Genomic DNA, 14,187 nt, shown 5'->3' on the forward strand with positions numbered 1-14,187 from the left:
ATATGACAGGTCACACTTAGTCGGACTCCAGCTTGACACACAACTGGAAACTTACTAAACAATTAAATGAACAAACAAACAAAACCCCAAACCAAGAACAATGTAGCAAGCTTGTTATCATTAAACATTTTATTCAAGCATTTCAACCTCAAACTCACGTAAAATTAAAAAAAAAATTCAATTTCTTTTGGAAATAACAGATATTTACTCAGAATGTAAGTTGAATTCCTTTTTTCCTCTCCTTTCTTCCTCCTTCCTCCAAAGGATATTGAAAAGAATTGTGGCTTTGAAAAGAAAACTTATTCTATGGTGAAGCAAAGAGAGGTAGGAGCCATTCATAGGTAAGAAAATAAGAAACCATAAACCAAACACTTCACATCTTTTTTTTTATATATATATATTTTATTGATTTTTTACAGAGAGGAAGGGAGAGAGATAGAGAGCCAGAAACATCGATGAGAGAGAAACATCGATCAGCTGCCTCCTGCACATCTCCCACTGGGGATGTGCCCGCAACCCAGGTACATGCCCTTGACTGGAATCGAACCTGGGACCCTTCAGTCCGCAGGCCGACGCTCTATCCACCGAGCCAAACCGGTTTCGGCAGCACTTCACATCTTAACCACAAATCTAGCACCCATGATTGTGTGATTCATAGTGATGATGCATGAATTTTTTTGCTATCTGGCATATGTATTTTGCTAGACCCAGGGGTAAAATAGGGTATCCATAGGGTAGGTTATCATTTATATCAAAAAGACATATTTGTTGGTGGATGTTTGGTACAAAGAAAGAATAGGAAGTTGGAGTAAAAAAAAAGCACCATTTAACCCTATCCTCTCCACTGACCATACTGTGCAGCAAGAAAGGTAAAATTTTTTATTTTTAAAATGGGAATAATGTAGATGTTTCATAGATTAAATGTTATAACTGTGCATAGTATAATATCTGGTATCTGGCACATGGTAGATATTTAGTAACTATTCATTTCTTCTTCCTCTCTCTTTTTTTTTGTTAAGAATGGGCATGCAAATGAGCCAGGAAAGTAGTACTTAGCAATTTAATCTACATCAGTGGTTCTCAACCTTCCTAATGCTGCGACCCTTTAATACAGTTCCTCATGTTGTGGTGACCCCCAACCATAAAATTATTTTCGTTGCTACTTCATAACTGTAATTTTGCTACTGTTATGAATCATAATGTAAATATCTGATATGCAGGATGTATTTTCATTGTTACAAATTGAACATAATTAAAGCATAGTGATTAATCGCAAAAACAATATATAATTATATATGTGTTTTCTGATGGTCTTAGGCGACTCCTGTGAAAGGGTCGTTCGACCCCCAAAGGGGTCGCGACCCACAGGTTGAGAACCGCTGATCTACATGGTCAGGCAGAGATTGCTTTCACTACCTGGCACACGGTGGCTTCAATAAATTGCATCTAAGGTCATTTTTAAAAAAGAAAACAAATTTTTGCTTCTAGTTATATTGTATAGAAAATATAACTAGACAGAGAGCCAAGAGTATCAACTCCACTTAATTTGCTGTTATTCTTCTGTTCACTACTTACAGTTTTTTAGCATTTAATTGTTTGTTACCTTTAGTTCACCACAGCAGGGCCGTTTTTCCTCTGAGGAGGAATATTCTGTTTTGAAGGAAGGCCTCTCAACAGGTTGCACTGAATTCTTGCAGAATAACTGGATATTTTCTTTGGATGAAGTGTCCATTATGAAAATGTTCCTTGACTCTGATCTGTCAAAGTTGATTTTAAAAGTAAAAAACAAAAACATTTCATTCAAACCCACGTGGTTTATTAAATAATATTTTTATTTCACAATAGATCACAATTCTGTAGACATAATTTGACCTGAAAGTACCTTATTGTACCACAGTCAGTTGGCAAAGTTTTTCAATTAAAATTGACCAGGATGTTTGATTAAATAATCCTGCTATCAGGAGTTGGGTGCCAGCATTTCTCTCCAGTTTAAGCCTCATTATGGCAAAGAATAAATTTAAATGTTGCCTTTGGAATAAATAATGAGGCAGAATTTTGCTAACTTTGTGGTCTTGCCAGCTTAAACTAGAAGCAGTCAGGAAAGGAAGAAGAGGAATTCGGTCATTTGAATATTGCTTCATTAGAATTAAGTCTTTAAAGCCTTTAAATCTATCCTCTTAGCAGAAGAGTCCTAGAATACCACATTGTGACTCCTATAAGTCCCCAACATCCAAACCCTTAAAATATGGAGAGAAAAAATAAGAAAGGACCAATTTGTGTTATCATTTTAGTTTGACAAATAAGGAAACCACTGTAAAATTTGTATTGCAGACTTAGATTTAACTCAGGCGAAAGTAATCTCTGGCCTCCCTTTCTGTGTTTAATTTCCCACCCTCCCTTACTGAGTCTTGGACATGTTCACATACTCTGAACCTATATTATCCCTGTTCATATCAATATTTACATATCTTATGTCCCATTTTCTTTAGGATTCCTCATGGCTCGCTCAGTGACGGCCTGAGAAAGAAATCTAAGTGAAAGAATTCAAAAATAAAATAACTTCCGAGTCACCTTAATGTTTACGAGAGGATGCATTGCATATTAATAGAGGTCTTCCATATTTTCATCATTCTTACTAAAGAAATAAAGTTAGGGGCAAAGTTCCAAGTGCTGTGGTAGAAATTTAGGTTTATTCTGCCAATATGTATGTTACTGAGTTAAATATCAAAAGAAAAACCTAAACAATTTAAAAGTGGAGGGAATTCCTCCAGGGAGTGTGAAATGAGTCGAAAAGTGTACAGCAAAGACCTAGTTTTAAAACAATAATTATTAAACTTTTAGATTATTTGATTTCATGAATGTGCCTAACAAAGTTCAAAATATAGACAAAGGAAAGTGAGTAAAACAGAAAAAGATTTAAAAATCCTAAAAACTAAAGTAAATGACGAGGTGATAATGCTAAACAAAGTCAAAAGACAAAACCACAAGGATACAATATTAATAAGATGTAAATATTAGGAGTATAAAGCATACAAATTATGCACAATGTATATAACTAAAATCTTGACAAAATGGATAACTTTCTAGCAAATATTAATTATCTGTATTGATATAAACCAGAAGAAGAAAATAGCCAAGGAAGCCTCAACAAAAATACTCTAAAACTAGCTCTTAAACAAAAATACTAAGGCAGATGATGTAATAGGAGTGTTTTGCCAAGAGATGTCTTTCAAGGAAAGACAGCAAATAATGGAAACAGATGATAATAGTCTCCATTCACTTGACAAAGTTAAAATTACTTTGATAATAAAATGTCATTAAGATAGCACAAAAAGGAAAACTTCAGACCAAATCTAGACATGCTAAAATACAAAAAAATACTAGTAAATTCAAATTAATTAGTATTTTATAATTAATATATATTTAAAAATGTGATAATATTAGGAACTATATCACCTGAATCACTACATTAAAAATTAAAAGATACATTGTACACCTTAAATATATACTTTTTATTTGGCAATCATACTTCAAGTTGTAAAAGGAGAGTTAAAATAGAAAAATAATGAAATCTCAGTTGATGCAAAACAGGAAGTATCAAAATTCAACATCATTTCTGACTTTAAAAAGACACATTCTAAGAAACTAAAAAATTAAAATTCTTCATACCAACTATCGGATACCAACGACCAACTTTATATATCCATTGGATCACTGAAACTTCTTTTCCAGAACAATATTTTTCAAAACAATGAAAACAGGGTCTGGGGAAAAATGAGGTTATACAATGTTAAATAGGTTTCTTTAGTACAAAACTACTGAGTACCTTTAATTAAAATTTTAGAGAAACCCATTGCTTATGATGATTAAAAAAAACTAGCTAAATGTCCAGTAAATTATGGTATACTCAGGCAATGACATCTTTTGAAGCCCTTAGAAATTAGTGTAAAGAAGTAAATATACATATATATATTTATATATTTACATATATTTATAACTATTTTCATTATAGAGTTGGTTTTAAAAATCCATGCTCCTAAGCAGTATTAAAATTCTATTTTATATAAGAAACACCTACACATTCACATATATAGGCATAAAAACAAAACTTAAGAAATGCCATTAAGAAAATGTTAACACTCATTATTTCTGGTTGATGATATTGTAGATGATCTTTATAAATGTTTTGTGTGTCTATATTGTCTAAGTTTTCTATAACAAACACCAATTTCTTATATAAAAGACTTTAAAATAATAAAAATATCACCAAGCAAAAAAATATATGAACCTGAAAGTTTTTAAAATACAAAAGAAATACTATTAAATGTACAGTTTAAAATGCAGTCTTCTTCCAAGAACTAAACTATACAAGTCAAACTGACCTACTGTTTTAGGAGTCTAGAAATATTATTTCCCATCAGCCAGTGACTGGAAAATGAAAATAAATTGTTTAATAAGAAAATTACTATCACTTACAAATTGAATTCCCTGTTCACATGGGTTTGAAAACATGAAAAGGGTTACATTTAGAATGTAAATGCTGATGAGAAAAAAAAATCCTTTTGAAAAGTTTATTAAAAACTTAAGACACCAAAATACATTGTCTTCTTACATTTGGAGATGTTGACACAAAAATCTCTCTAACTAGTCTCCAGGAGTGATATCAAAACAAGAGAACTATAGTCATCCTCGTCGATGCTGTGTTAGGGCAAAATGATATCCCACTTAAAATACTGACACTGAATAGCTTTAGTAAAAATATAATTTTATTTTGATGGCTAATTTGCATATCCTCTCAAGTATAGCATGTTTCAAGGAGCATGCGCTTTTCCTCCCTCTGTGAAAAGAGGGGGAAGAAGCTCAATGACACGAACAGAAAGATCCTTGGGGCCTGCAGGTGCTCGTTCTCTTTTGCTCTTGATTTGCTATTGCAGACGAAGAGCAACAGCACAGATATTTAGAAAGATTTGCGCTTGGAAAATTCTTAATTGTTCTCCTACCACTTGGAGAGATTATTCCAGGAAAGAGGCATGGCAAAGTTCTCATCCAACACCATGGGTTGAAGTATAACTTATGCTAGAGAGGGAAAATTAAGCAAGCAGAATTTCTTCATTTTAGTCTGAAAAAAAATAAATGGAATTCCCTGTTCCCATAGGTTTGAAAATCAATGCTCTGGTCTTTAAAGAGCTCAAGTGGCCTCAGAAGGTTGTAGTTAGAGCACACAAATGCCCTGATCCTGTGACCAACCACCCAGCAATCAGCTTCCAAAGACTGCCCCAAGTCAGAAGGGCAGCCACTTCCCAACACTCTTCTCTCAGTCATCTCACATGAAGATGTGAGACCCCGGACACCAGGATCCCTCCCTTCAGGAATGTGTGTTCTCTAGAAAGCTGATCTCCCAATAAAAGTAATTGTGTCAGATTCAGATTTACTAGGTACTATTTATGTGCCAGGTGATTTATATATTTTTGGCTATTTTTCAAAGCAACTGACCAAGTTTGACATTATCATTCCCATTTCATAGAAAATGATACTGCTCAGAACAGTGAAACATCTTGTCAAAAACTTCCCAACTAATAAACATCAGAGTCAAAATGGGAACCTAGATCTGAGTGTGTCTGACTTCTTTAACCAGTCTTCTCTGTTTCCACCAGCTTAACAAAGGGGCCCAACATCTTTCATGGAAACGTGTTATGGATAAGACACTATGCAGAACTCAAGGGTTTATTCACCTCTCCCCTGCGAGGATCCGACGTGATAGTCACAAAATAGGAATGCAGAAACCAAATCTTACCTGGAGGTGGAGATCAAAGACAGCCACTTCCTCTCAATGTGCTCAGCAAGCGGCTGGACCACACTCCACAGACAGAGAGCAGACTGGGGTGGATGATCCAGCAGCTCTGAGGGGTTTTGCCAGGTGGGGAGAGCCTGGATGGATACAGACAGTGCAGATTAGGAGGAAGAAAAGATGAAGGGCATGGCCTCACCCCTGGGCAATCTCTTTTCTTTCCTCTTTCCTCCTGGCCTCTTTTCCCTGGCAGTCGGCAGAGAACAGGCCAGGCTGGCAACGCCACTGACGTGCATCTCACTCAGCTCCCAGGGCACAGAAAGAGCTGAAGCCTTTGAGCCATTTCTTTGCAATTTGCTGCAAGTTTAAGGCCACACGTGATAAAGCTTTCTTTATGGGAGAGAGTGAAAAAAAGAAAAGACCACTTGTGATCCTACTTGCCGATTCCCAGAAAACACAACTCTGCAGGGGGCAGAGGGTAAGGGAACAGAAGCAGGAGGAGGGAAGGAAGTTTGTAACAAAGATCCCTCCTTTTCCTTCCAAGAAGTTTTTAAGCCAGCTGCTCCTTGAGGACATCATCGGGATCCTGTTTAAAAAAAAAGGGAGGGGGGAGGTGGTGGGGAGCTCCTGGGCTAAATCTCTTCATGGTTCCTTTTCCCATTGGGAATCTAGAATCTACAGGGACTATATATCAGGTCAGGATCCAGACTCTGCAGAGTTTTCTCCAGAAATAGTTAATTCTCAGAGACATGATCCGTTGCTGACATCCACAATCTTTGAGTCTTAAAAATAGAGAAAAAACAACCATTGAATTTTTGGCATTTAATTGTTTATCCTATCTAAATTCCAAGGAAAGATAACTCCTTGCACTTAGAAATTCTACAATTCTAATAGATTCTTTTCCCAAGAGTACTATTATAGGGGATTTTGAGTAGCATTAGCTTGCATTTGGCTTATTACTAATGAATTTGCTATTAGAATTATCCAAGATGTACCATATTCTTAAATGACTGTGACTGTGACTGTGACTGTGGCCCGGTCACTTAATTTTTCTAAGTTTCAACTTCCTCCTTTGTAAAGCAGAATTTTTTTTTAAGAGAGAGATTCACAGGATTATTTCAAGGATTAAATTATATCATGTATACAAATGTACTGTTGGGGGAAAGCCTAAATCTAGGATTGGTCCGAAGAACTGACATGTAGCCTTATTCAAGTTCATAAGAGCTTTAGTAGGAGAAACTTACATAGACAGGCAAAGCAGCTGCTTGCTCCCAGTGGTAACCAGTGGGAAGAATCCACCCCCCTCCCTCTCAGGATGGGGTCTCTTTTTTTTTATAGAGATTAATAGTTATCCCAGGGATGCAGGGATGGTAAAATATCCGCAAATCAATAAATGTGATACATCACATAAACAAATGAGAGAAAAAACCACATAATCATATCAATTGATGCAGAAAAAGCATTTGACAAAATCCAACACCCATTTTTGATAAAAACTCTCAGCAAGGTGGGAATAGAAGAATCATACCTCAACATAATAAAAGCCATATATGACAAACCCACAGCCAACATCATACTCAATGGGCAAAAACTAAAACCATTTCCCTTAAGAACAGGAACAAGACAGGGATGCCCACTCTCACTACTCCTGTTTGACATAATACTGGAAGTATTAGCCATTGCTATTAGACAAGAAGAAGAAATAAAAGGCATCCAAATTGGAAAAGAAGTAAAACTGTCCTTATTCGCAGATGACATGATATTATACATAAAAAACCCTAAAGACTCCATCAAAAAACTATTAGACTTAATAAATGAATTTGGCAATGTAGCAGGATACAAAATTAACGCCAAGAAATCTATGGCATTTCTATACACCAATAGTGAACTTACAGAAAGAGAGACTAAAAAAGCAATCCCATTTACCATCACACCAAAAAAATTAAGATACCTGGGAATAAACTTAACTAAAGAGGTAAAAGACCTCTACTCAGAAAACTACAGGACACTGAAAAAAGAGATAGAGGAAGACATAAACAGATGGAAGAGCATACCATGTTCATGGATTGGTAGAATCAACATCATTAAAATGTCCTTACTACCCAAAGCAATCTATAAACTCAACGCACTCCCCATTAAAATACCAAAGGCGTATTTCAAAGACCTAGAACAAACTCTCCAAAAATTCATCTGGCATTAAAAAAAGACCCCGAATAGCTGCAGTGATCCTGAGAAAGAAGAACAAAGTAGGTGCGATCTCAATACCAGATATCAAGCTGTATTACAAAGCCACTGTTCTCAAAACTGCCTGGTACTGGCACAAGAACAGACATATAGATCAATGGAATAGAATAGAGAACCCAGAAATCGACCCAAACCAATATGCTCAATTAATATTTGACAAAGGAGGCAAGAACATACAATGGAGTCAAGACAGTCTGTTCAATAAATGGTATTGGGAAAATTGGACAGATACATGCAAAAAAATGAAACTAGACCACCAACTTACACCATACACAAAAATAAACTCAAAATGGATAAAGGACTTAAATGTAAGATGGGAAACCATAAAAATACTAAAGGAATCCAAAGGCAACAAAATCTCAGACATATGCTGAAGCAATTTCTTCACGGATACAGGTCCTAGGGCATTGGAAACTAAAGAGAAAATAAACAAATGGGACTACATCAAAATAAAAAGCTTCTGCACAGCAAAAGAAACCATCAACAAAACAAGAAAGCCCACTGACTGGGAGAACATATTTGCCAATGTTATCACCAATAAGGGTTTAATCTCCAACATTTATAGGGAACTCATACAATTTAACAAAAGGAAGATAAACAATCCAATCAAAAAATGGGCAAAGGACCTAAATAGACACTTTCCAAAAGAGGACATTCAGAAAGCCAAGAGACATATGAAAACATGCTCAAAGTCACTAATCATCGGAGAGATGCAAATCAAAACAACAATGAGGTACCATCTCACACCTGTCAGAATGGCTATCATCAACAAATCAACAAATGACAAGTGCTGGAGAGGATGCGGAGAAAAGGGAACACACGTGCACTGCTGGTGGGAATGCAGACTGGTGCAGCCACTGTGGAAGACAGTATGGAGTTTCCTCAAAAAGTTACAAATGGAACTCCCATTTGACCCAGTGATCCCACTTCTAGGAATATATCCCAAGAAACCAGAAACACCAATCAGAAAGTATATATGCATCCCTATGTTCATAGCAGCACCATTTACCATAGCTAAGATTTGGAAACAGCGTAAATGCCCATCAGTGGATGAATGGATTAGAAAACGGTGTTACATCTACATGATGGAATACTATGCTGCTGTAAAGAAGAAGGAATTCTTACCATTTGCAACAGCATGGATGGAACTTATGCTAAGTGAAATAAGCCAGTCAATGAAAGAAAAATACCACATGATCTCACTCATTTATGGATAATAAAGACCATTATAAACTGATGAACAAAAATAGATACAGAGTCAGAGCAGCATTGAACAGACTGACAAACTACAGCGGGAAGGCCGAGGAGGGTTGGGGGGGTGGGTAAGAGATCAACCGAAGGACTTGTATGCATGCATATAAGCATAACCAATGGACACAAGACACTGGGGGGTAGGGGAGGTCGGGGGAAGGTCAAGCGGGGGAGGGGAAAGGAGACATATGTAATACTCTTTGAAATACTTTAAGCAATAAAACAAAATAAAAAAAAATAGTAAAAGCATATGGTGGATAGTCACATAGACCACCAGAAAGAACAATGCATTTCTTCTTTATTTATTTTTACTTTTGTACGACCCAGTGACCAGACATTGCATAACTTAAACAATGCATCTCTAAGTTAACAGGCAACATCGCGCAGTTATTCACACTCTACACATTCATTAGCCTCCTTGCTGGGGCCTGATGATTATATTTGGGCAGCATTCCGCTTTCTGGGTAGTCAGCCAAACCTGAGGCTACAGTGAGTTAAACAGTCACAGAAAGTTAAACAGAGAGTCCAACATTTCCTAGACACCTTTACTTCTGGAGCCATATTACATCTCTAAAGTGAGTTCCCCACACTCCAACCCAGATTAATATGGATCCTTCCATTTTAAACATCAAACTTCCACAAATTCCCTCGGAACCTTAGCACCATAATGGCTTGGTGTCGGAAGGCACAGCAACAATATAATCCATAGATGCCCAGTATCATTAACAAACAATAATAATGCTGAACAGAGCCCCCTTCCAAGGTAGGGACACAGACTGAACAGAGGATCAAGTGGACAGAGGATCAATTCCTAATTGCTGAATAGTTGAGATTTGGTTGGTCATTTGGGTCAGAGCAAGGGATATGTCATGATGATTATCAGGAATATATACTCAACAATCAGTACGTATAAGAGCGCACGTTCCTCCCTGGGCAGCAGTAAGTATATCTAAGCCATGTGGTCATGCAACACTATTTTTCTCATTTGTGTTGTTCTAAAAAATCTATAGCATAGTTGGAACTATTAAGGGCTTGGGCAGTATCATTAGCTAATGGGTAATCTGCCATTCTAAACTAACAGCAGTTACAGCTGGGAAGAAAAATGATAAAATGATCTATGTACCATGCCACACACTATGACCAGAAAGACAAAGAAGTTACAGGCATAAGCAAAGATTAGTCATAAGCTTCAGGCAAAATACAGGGTACCTTGTCATTTGCCTGGGAGTGGTTTCTGCCCTGGTTTACAATACGACACTGAGTTCCCAGCAGGGGATGGGGCAGTTGGAGGCACTGACTTAAGGAGGCATGGAATGATAATACTTCAAATCATCATGCCCTTAGTGTTTGGTCTGATGGGTTCTGCACCACCATCTGACAAGGGGTTACTGGAAGCAAACAAGGAGTTACCTGCATGTTAAGATTTTTTCCCTCCCCATAGGCTCCAATGAGCCCTAACCATCTGGGGGGAATCTGCCACACCCAAGGTACTCGTAGGTGACTGGTCCCTGGCCCTGGGTCATATGGATCCATCAACAATATGGCATAATGTGGCCCCAGTCTCAGAGCCCATTCAGCAGTCGAGCTCTCCAGCTGAATCCTCATCGCGGTCAGTGGTCCACTGGTTAAGAGATGATACAGAGTAGGACGTGCTTGTCTGGTGTAGCTATTGAGTTCCATGAGAGCTTCTGACAACCTATGCATCCAACCCTTTAAAGAATGGATTTCTCTTCACAGAGCCTGTTTCAACAGTCTGTCTATCCCCTCCATCGATCCAGCAGCTTTAGGAGTATAGGGCAGATGGAAGGGCCACATTATATTGATCTCTTGGCCCATTCCTGCACCTGGTGGCCAGTGAAATTAGTGCCTTGGTTGATGTTTGTGGGCCGTCCATAGGTAGCATACAGGTGCCTAAGTCTCTGTATGGTAGCCTTTGGGTTGCTTTCTTACTAAGATATGCTTGCAACAGGCCATGGCAGTATCAATGCACATCAATGTATATCTGCAGTTCTGAGACAGTGGCATGGCTGGTGCTCCTGCCCTTGCTATCTGTCCAAGATGCCATGGCAATTGTCTCTTACGTTCGAGAGGACAAGAAGAACCCTCCTGGCATGCCTCCTTAATATGGGCATGGGTGAGCTCATACCCATCCGTTTGGCAATTTCCCAGAGTATGTACCCCCTTGTGGCTAGTCTTTAGATGTGGCCAGCAGGCCACTTCTTGAGGGTCACTGCTTTCCTCTGTGTATCAGACCTGGGTCAACTGATCCGCCTCCTGATTTCCTGGAAGGGATGTAACTGTGGTCCAGTACATGGTACTGAGACCTCCAAGCCTCTTGTCCTTTTCCAGATCTCATTCCACATTTCAGCTCCCATAAAGGGAGGTGCAGAACTTCCCAGTTGTCCTCTTCCCATTGTCCTATTCACAAAGTGAGGCCTTTGTATACAGTCCAGCTATCAGTCACCAGAGTGATAGGGCTTGATTCATGTATTAGTATCATCCAAGCCGCTTGCAGCTCTGCCAATGACTGCTTTGCTGGCTTCCTCCATCCAGCCATATCATGTCTGTACTCAGCTGTATGGCCACTGCAGTCCAGCGGGGAAGACTGCCCTTAGCAGATCCATCTGTGTACCAGGCAGTGGCAGGGATTGGATAAACTATTCTATTAAACTCCCAGTAGTCCAGTCATCACCAGGACCCGCCTGGTTTACAGACTAACCAGACAGGGCTGTTAAAGAGATTCTGGGTGGGACGAATTATGCCCACTCTATATAGTTCTTTTACCATATAGGTGATCTCTGCATGTCCCCAGGTAAGAAATACTGTCACCGATATAACCTGCCTCAGTGCAGGGAGCTTCACAGGTGTCCATTTCACCTCCCCCCTAAGCATGGGCTTCATTGCTCACATCCCCAAACAGAACTCTCATTGTTGTGGATATTTTACCTAATTGAGCTAAGATGTTGATGCCCAATATATATTCAGGTAAGGGCAAATAAACATCTGATAGGACCTCAGGGGCAACCGGCAATCTACCTGCAGAGCAAGACTTGCTCCAGCTTTATGGAACTACTCCATAACCATCTATAGCAGTAACATAGCCTGTAAACTTATGGATATTACCATAGATCAGTGTGCATTCTGCTCCTGTATCTACCAGGGCCAAGACCTGCTGTTTATTTGTGGTGTCCAATGGATGGTTAGCTCTATCTGGGGCCTCTGATCCCCATGCACCATCCTTATCCCTAGTCCAGATTCTCAGGCCCCTCCCATCAAGGGGGCGCTGACAACCCCACCTGGTTCCCATGGCGCATAGTCCCTTCTTAGTTGGCAGTTATTGAAATTGCTGTTTAGGCTTGAGTTTCTGCCACAATTGTACCAAAACAGCTTTAGGCTGTTTATCAGTTTGTAACTGGACAACCAATGGGTCTGGGCTGCCTATCACAACTTAAGCCAACTAAGCAGAGACAGGATTGAATCATATATGAGTGTTTATTCCAATACTGCCAGCAGTATGGGAGAGCAGCAGGTCATCCAGAAAAATCTGCTCTGCCCCTCTCCACAAACCAGCTGCTTATATTGGGTAGAGGGACAAGGATTATATGGGAAAGTAGGAATTACAGGCATGAGAAAGTAGGCAAGGCATAATGGTTATAGGCAATGCGGGTTGGGGTGTGGCAGAGGGCAGGTGCCTCCAGGGACCAGATTACAGGCCACAGGGGCTTGGAGTTGCAAAGGGCAGATGCCTCTGGGACCAGATTGTCTCAGCAACAAGGTTGTTATTCTACTCAGTTCTCAGAAAAGGAGGATGGACTGCATTCCTTTGTTAGCTCCCATGTCCCAGGGCATACAATTCTCAACCAGATTAGAATGTGCTTTCCTAGTCAGAACAGAACAATTAGGTGAGCAGAGCATGATTAATATGTCTTATAATTATAGTTAGTCCCCAATATTCTGTTTTTGCCCCTAATATTCCCCACTGCTATTTCTATCATCTCATATCTATGAGATTAGTTTTAGGTGAAAAGTCTCCTCTTGCTGGACTGCCTTTGCTTCTGTCTTGAAAGCAGTTCATGAAGATGGAATACAGGATATACAGAATCTAAAAAGAGGAAGACATTGAATGCAGCAGCAAGCAATTAGACTAAAAATAAACAGGAAATAAATCAGGTCAGATTCTATAGAACTGCCCCCCTGACCTGGCTCAGCTTTTGATTTGTCCCATGTATAGTCTGGAAGTGGCCTTCAGGGCTTTTACCATGCTACAAGTCAGCTGGGTCACTTCTACATTAAGGGAGCCTACTATTACCAGCATAACAAAAATGGTTGAAGCAATATATTCAGCAGAGCTCCAAGGTAGAGATCGTCATTGCAGTCTGGTGCCACAGCTGTGAGAAGGTCTCTTTTGGTCTGGATCCTGTGATATTTCTGGGGCATAAAGCCAGTCAGTCGTCCTAAGGAACAAGGCCTCCCTGTGCTACTGGCAGGGATATATGAATAATCAGTTACCCCACATATCAGAAACTAAACAATCAGCAGCTTAGCATGTCCATTACTGTAAGGGAAGGTGAAATTATCAGAACGTTTCATATTGTGATTATTAGATACTGAAAGACAATAGCTAGAACAGCCAGTAAAGCTCCTGCAGCAACCTTTAGAAATAATATCTCTGCACCCTTTTCCCAGACAGTGGGTCCCAATACATAAAGGTCCTTTTATGTGACTTTCTTCCCCAAATGAATAGAATGAGTATAATTCTGTATATCAGCAATAGGTGTCCCAACTCTTACTAGGTAGGATATAAACGTCTGTTCTACATAGGTTCCTCCTAAAAGGCAAAAGTCAGAGATATTAAAAATATTTCTTTTGCTAAATACACCCAAATATTTTCATCTCTTCTGAAT

The 14,187-nt window shown here is 38.9% G+C and overlaps 1 protein-coding gene across 3 annotated transcripts in view; it reads right to left on the minus strand.

Annotated features, from left to right (window-relative positions):
- Window positions 1-1,732, minus strand: part of SLCO1C1 (solute carrier organic anion transporter family member 1C1) — a 43,241-nt gene extending 41,509 nt beyond the window's left edge. For all 3 annotated transcript variants that reach the window (XM_023755548.1, XM_023755547.1, XM_023755546.1), the window contains exon 1: window positions 1,604-1,732. In XM_023755548.1, coding sequence (XP_023611316.1) covers window positions 1,604-1,732 — 129 coding nt within the window. The remainder of the gene's footprint in view (window positions 1-1,603) is intronic.
- Between the last annotated feature and the right edge of the window lie 12,455 nt (window positions 1,733-14,187).

This window comes from Myotis lucifugus, unplaced genomic scaffold (genome assembly GCF_000147115.1).
Source record: "Myotis lucifugus unplaced genomic scaffold, Myoluc2.0 scaffold_78, whole genome shotgun sequence".
Taxonomy (NCBI): Eukaryota; Metazoa; Chordata; class Mammalia; order Chiroptera; family Vespertilionidae; genus Myotis; species Myotis lucifugus.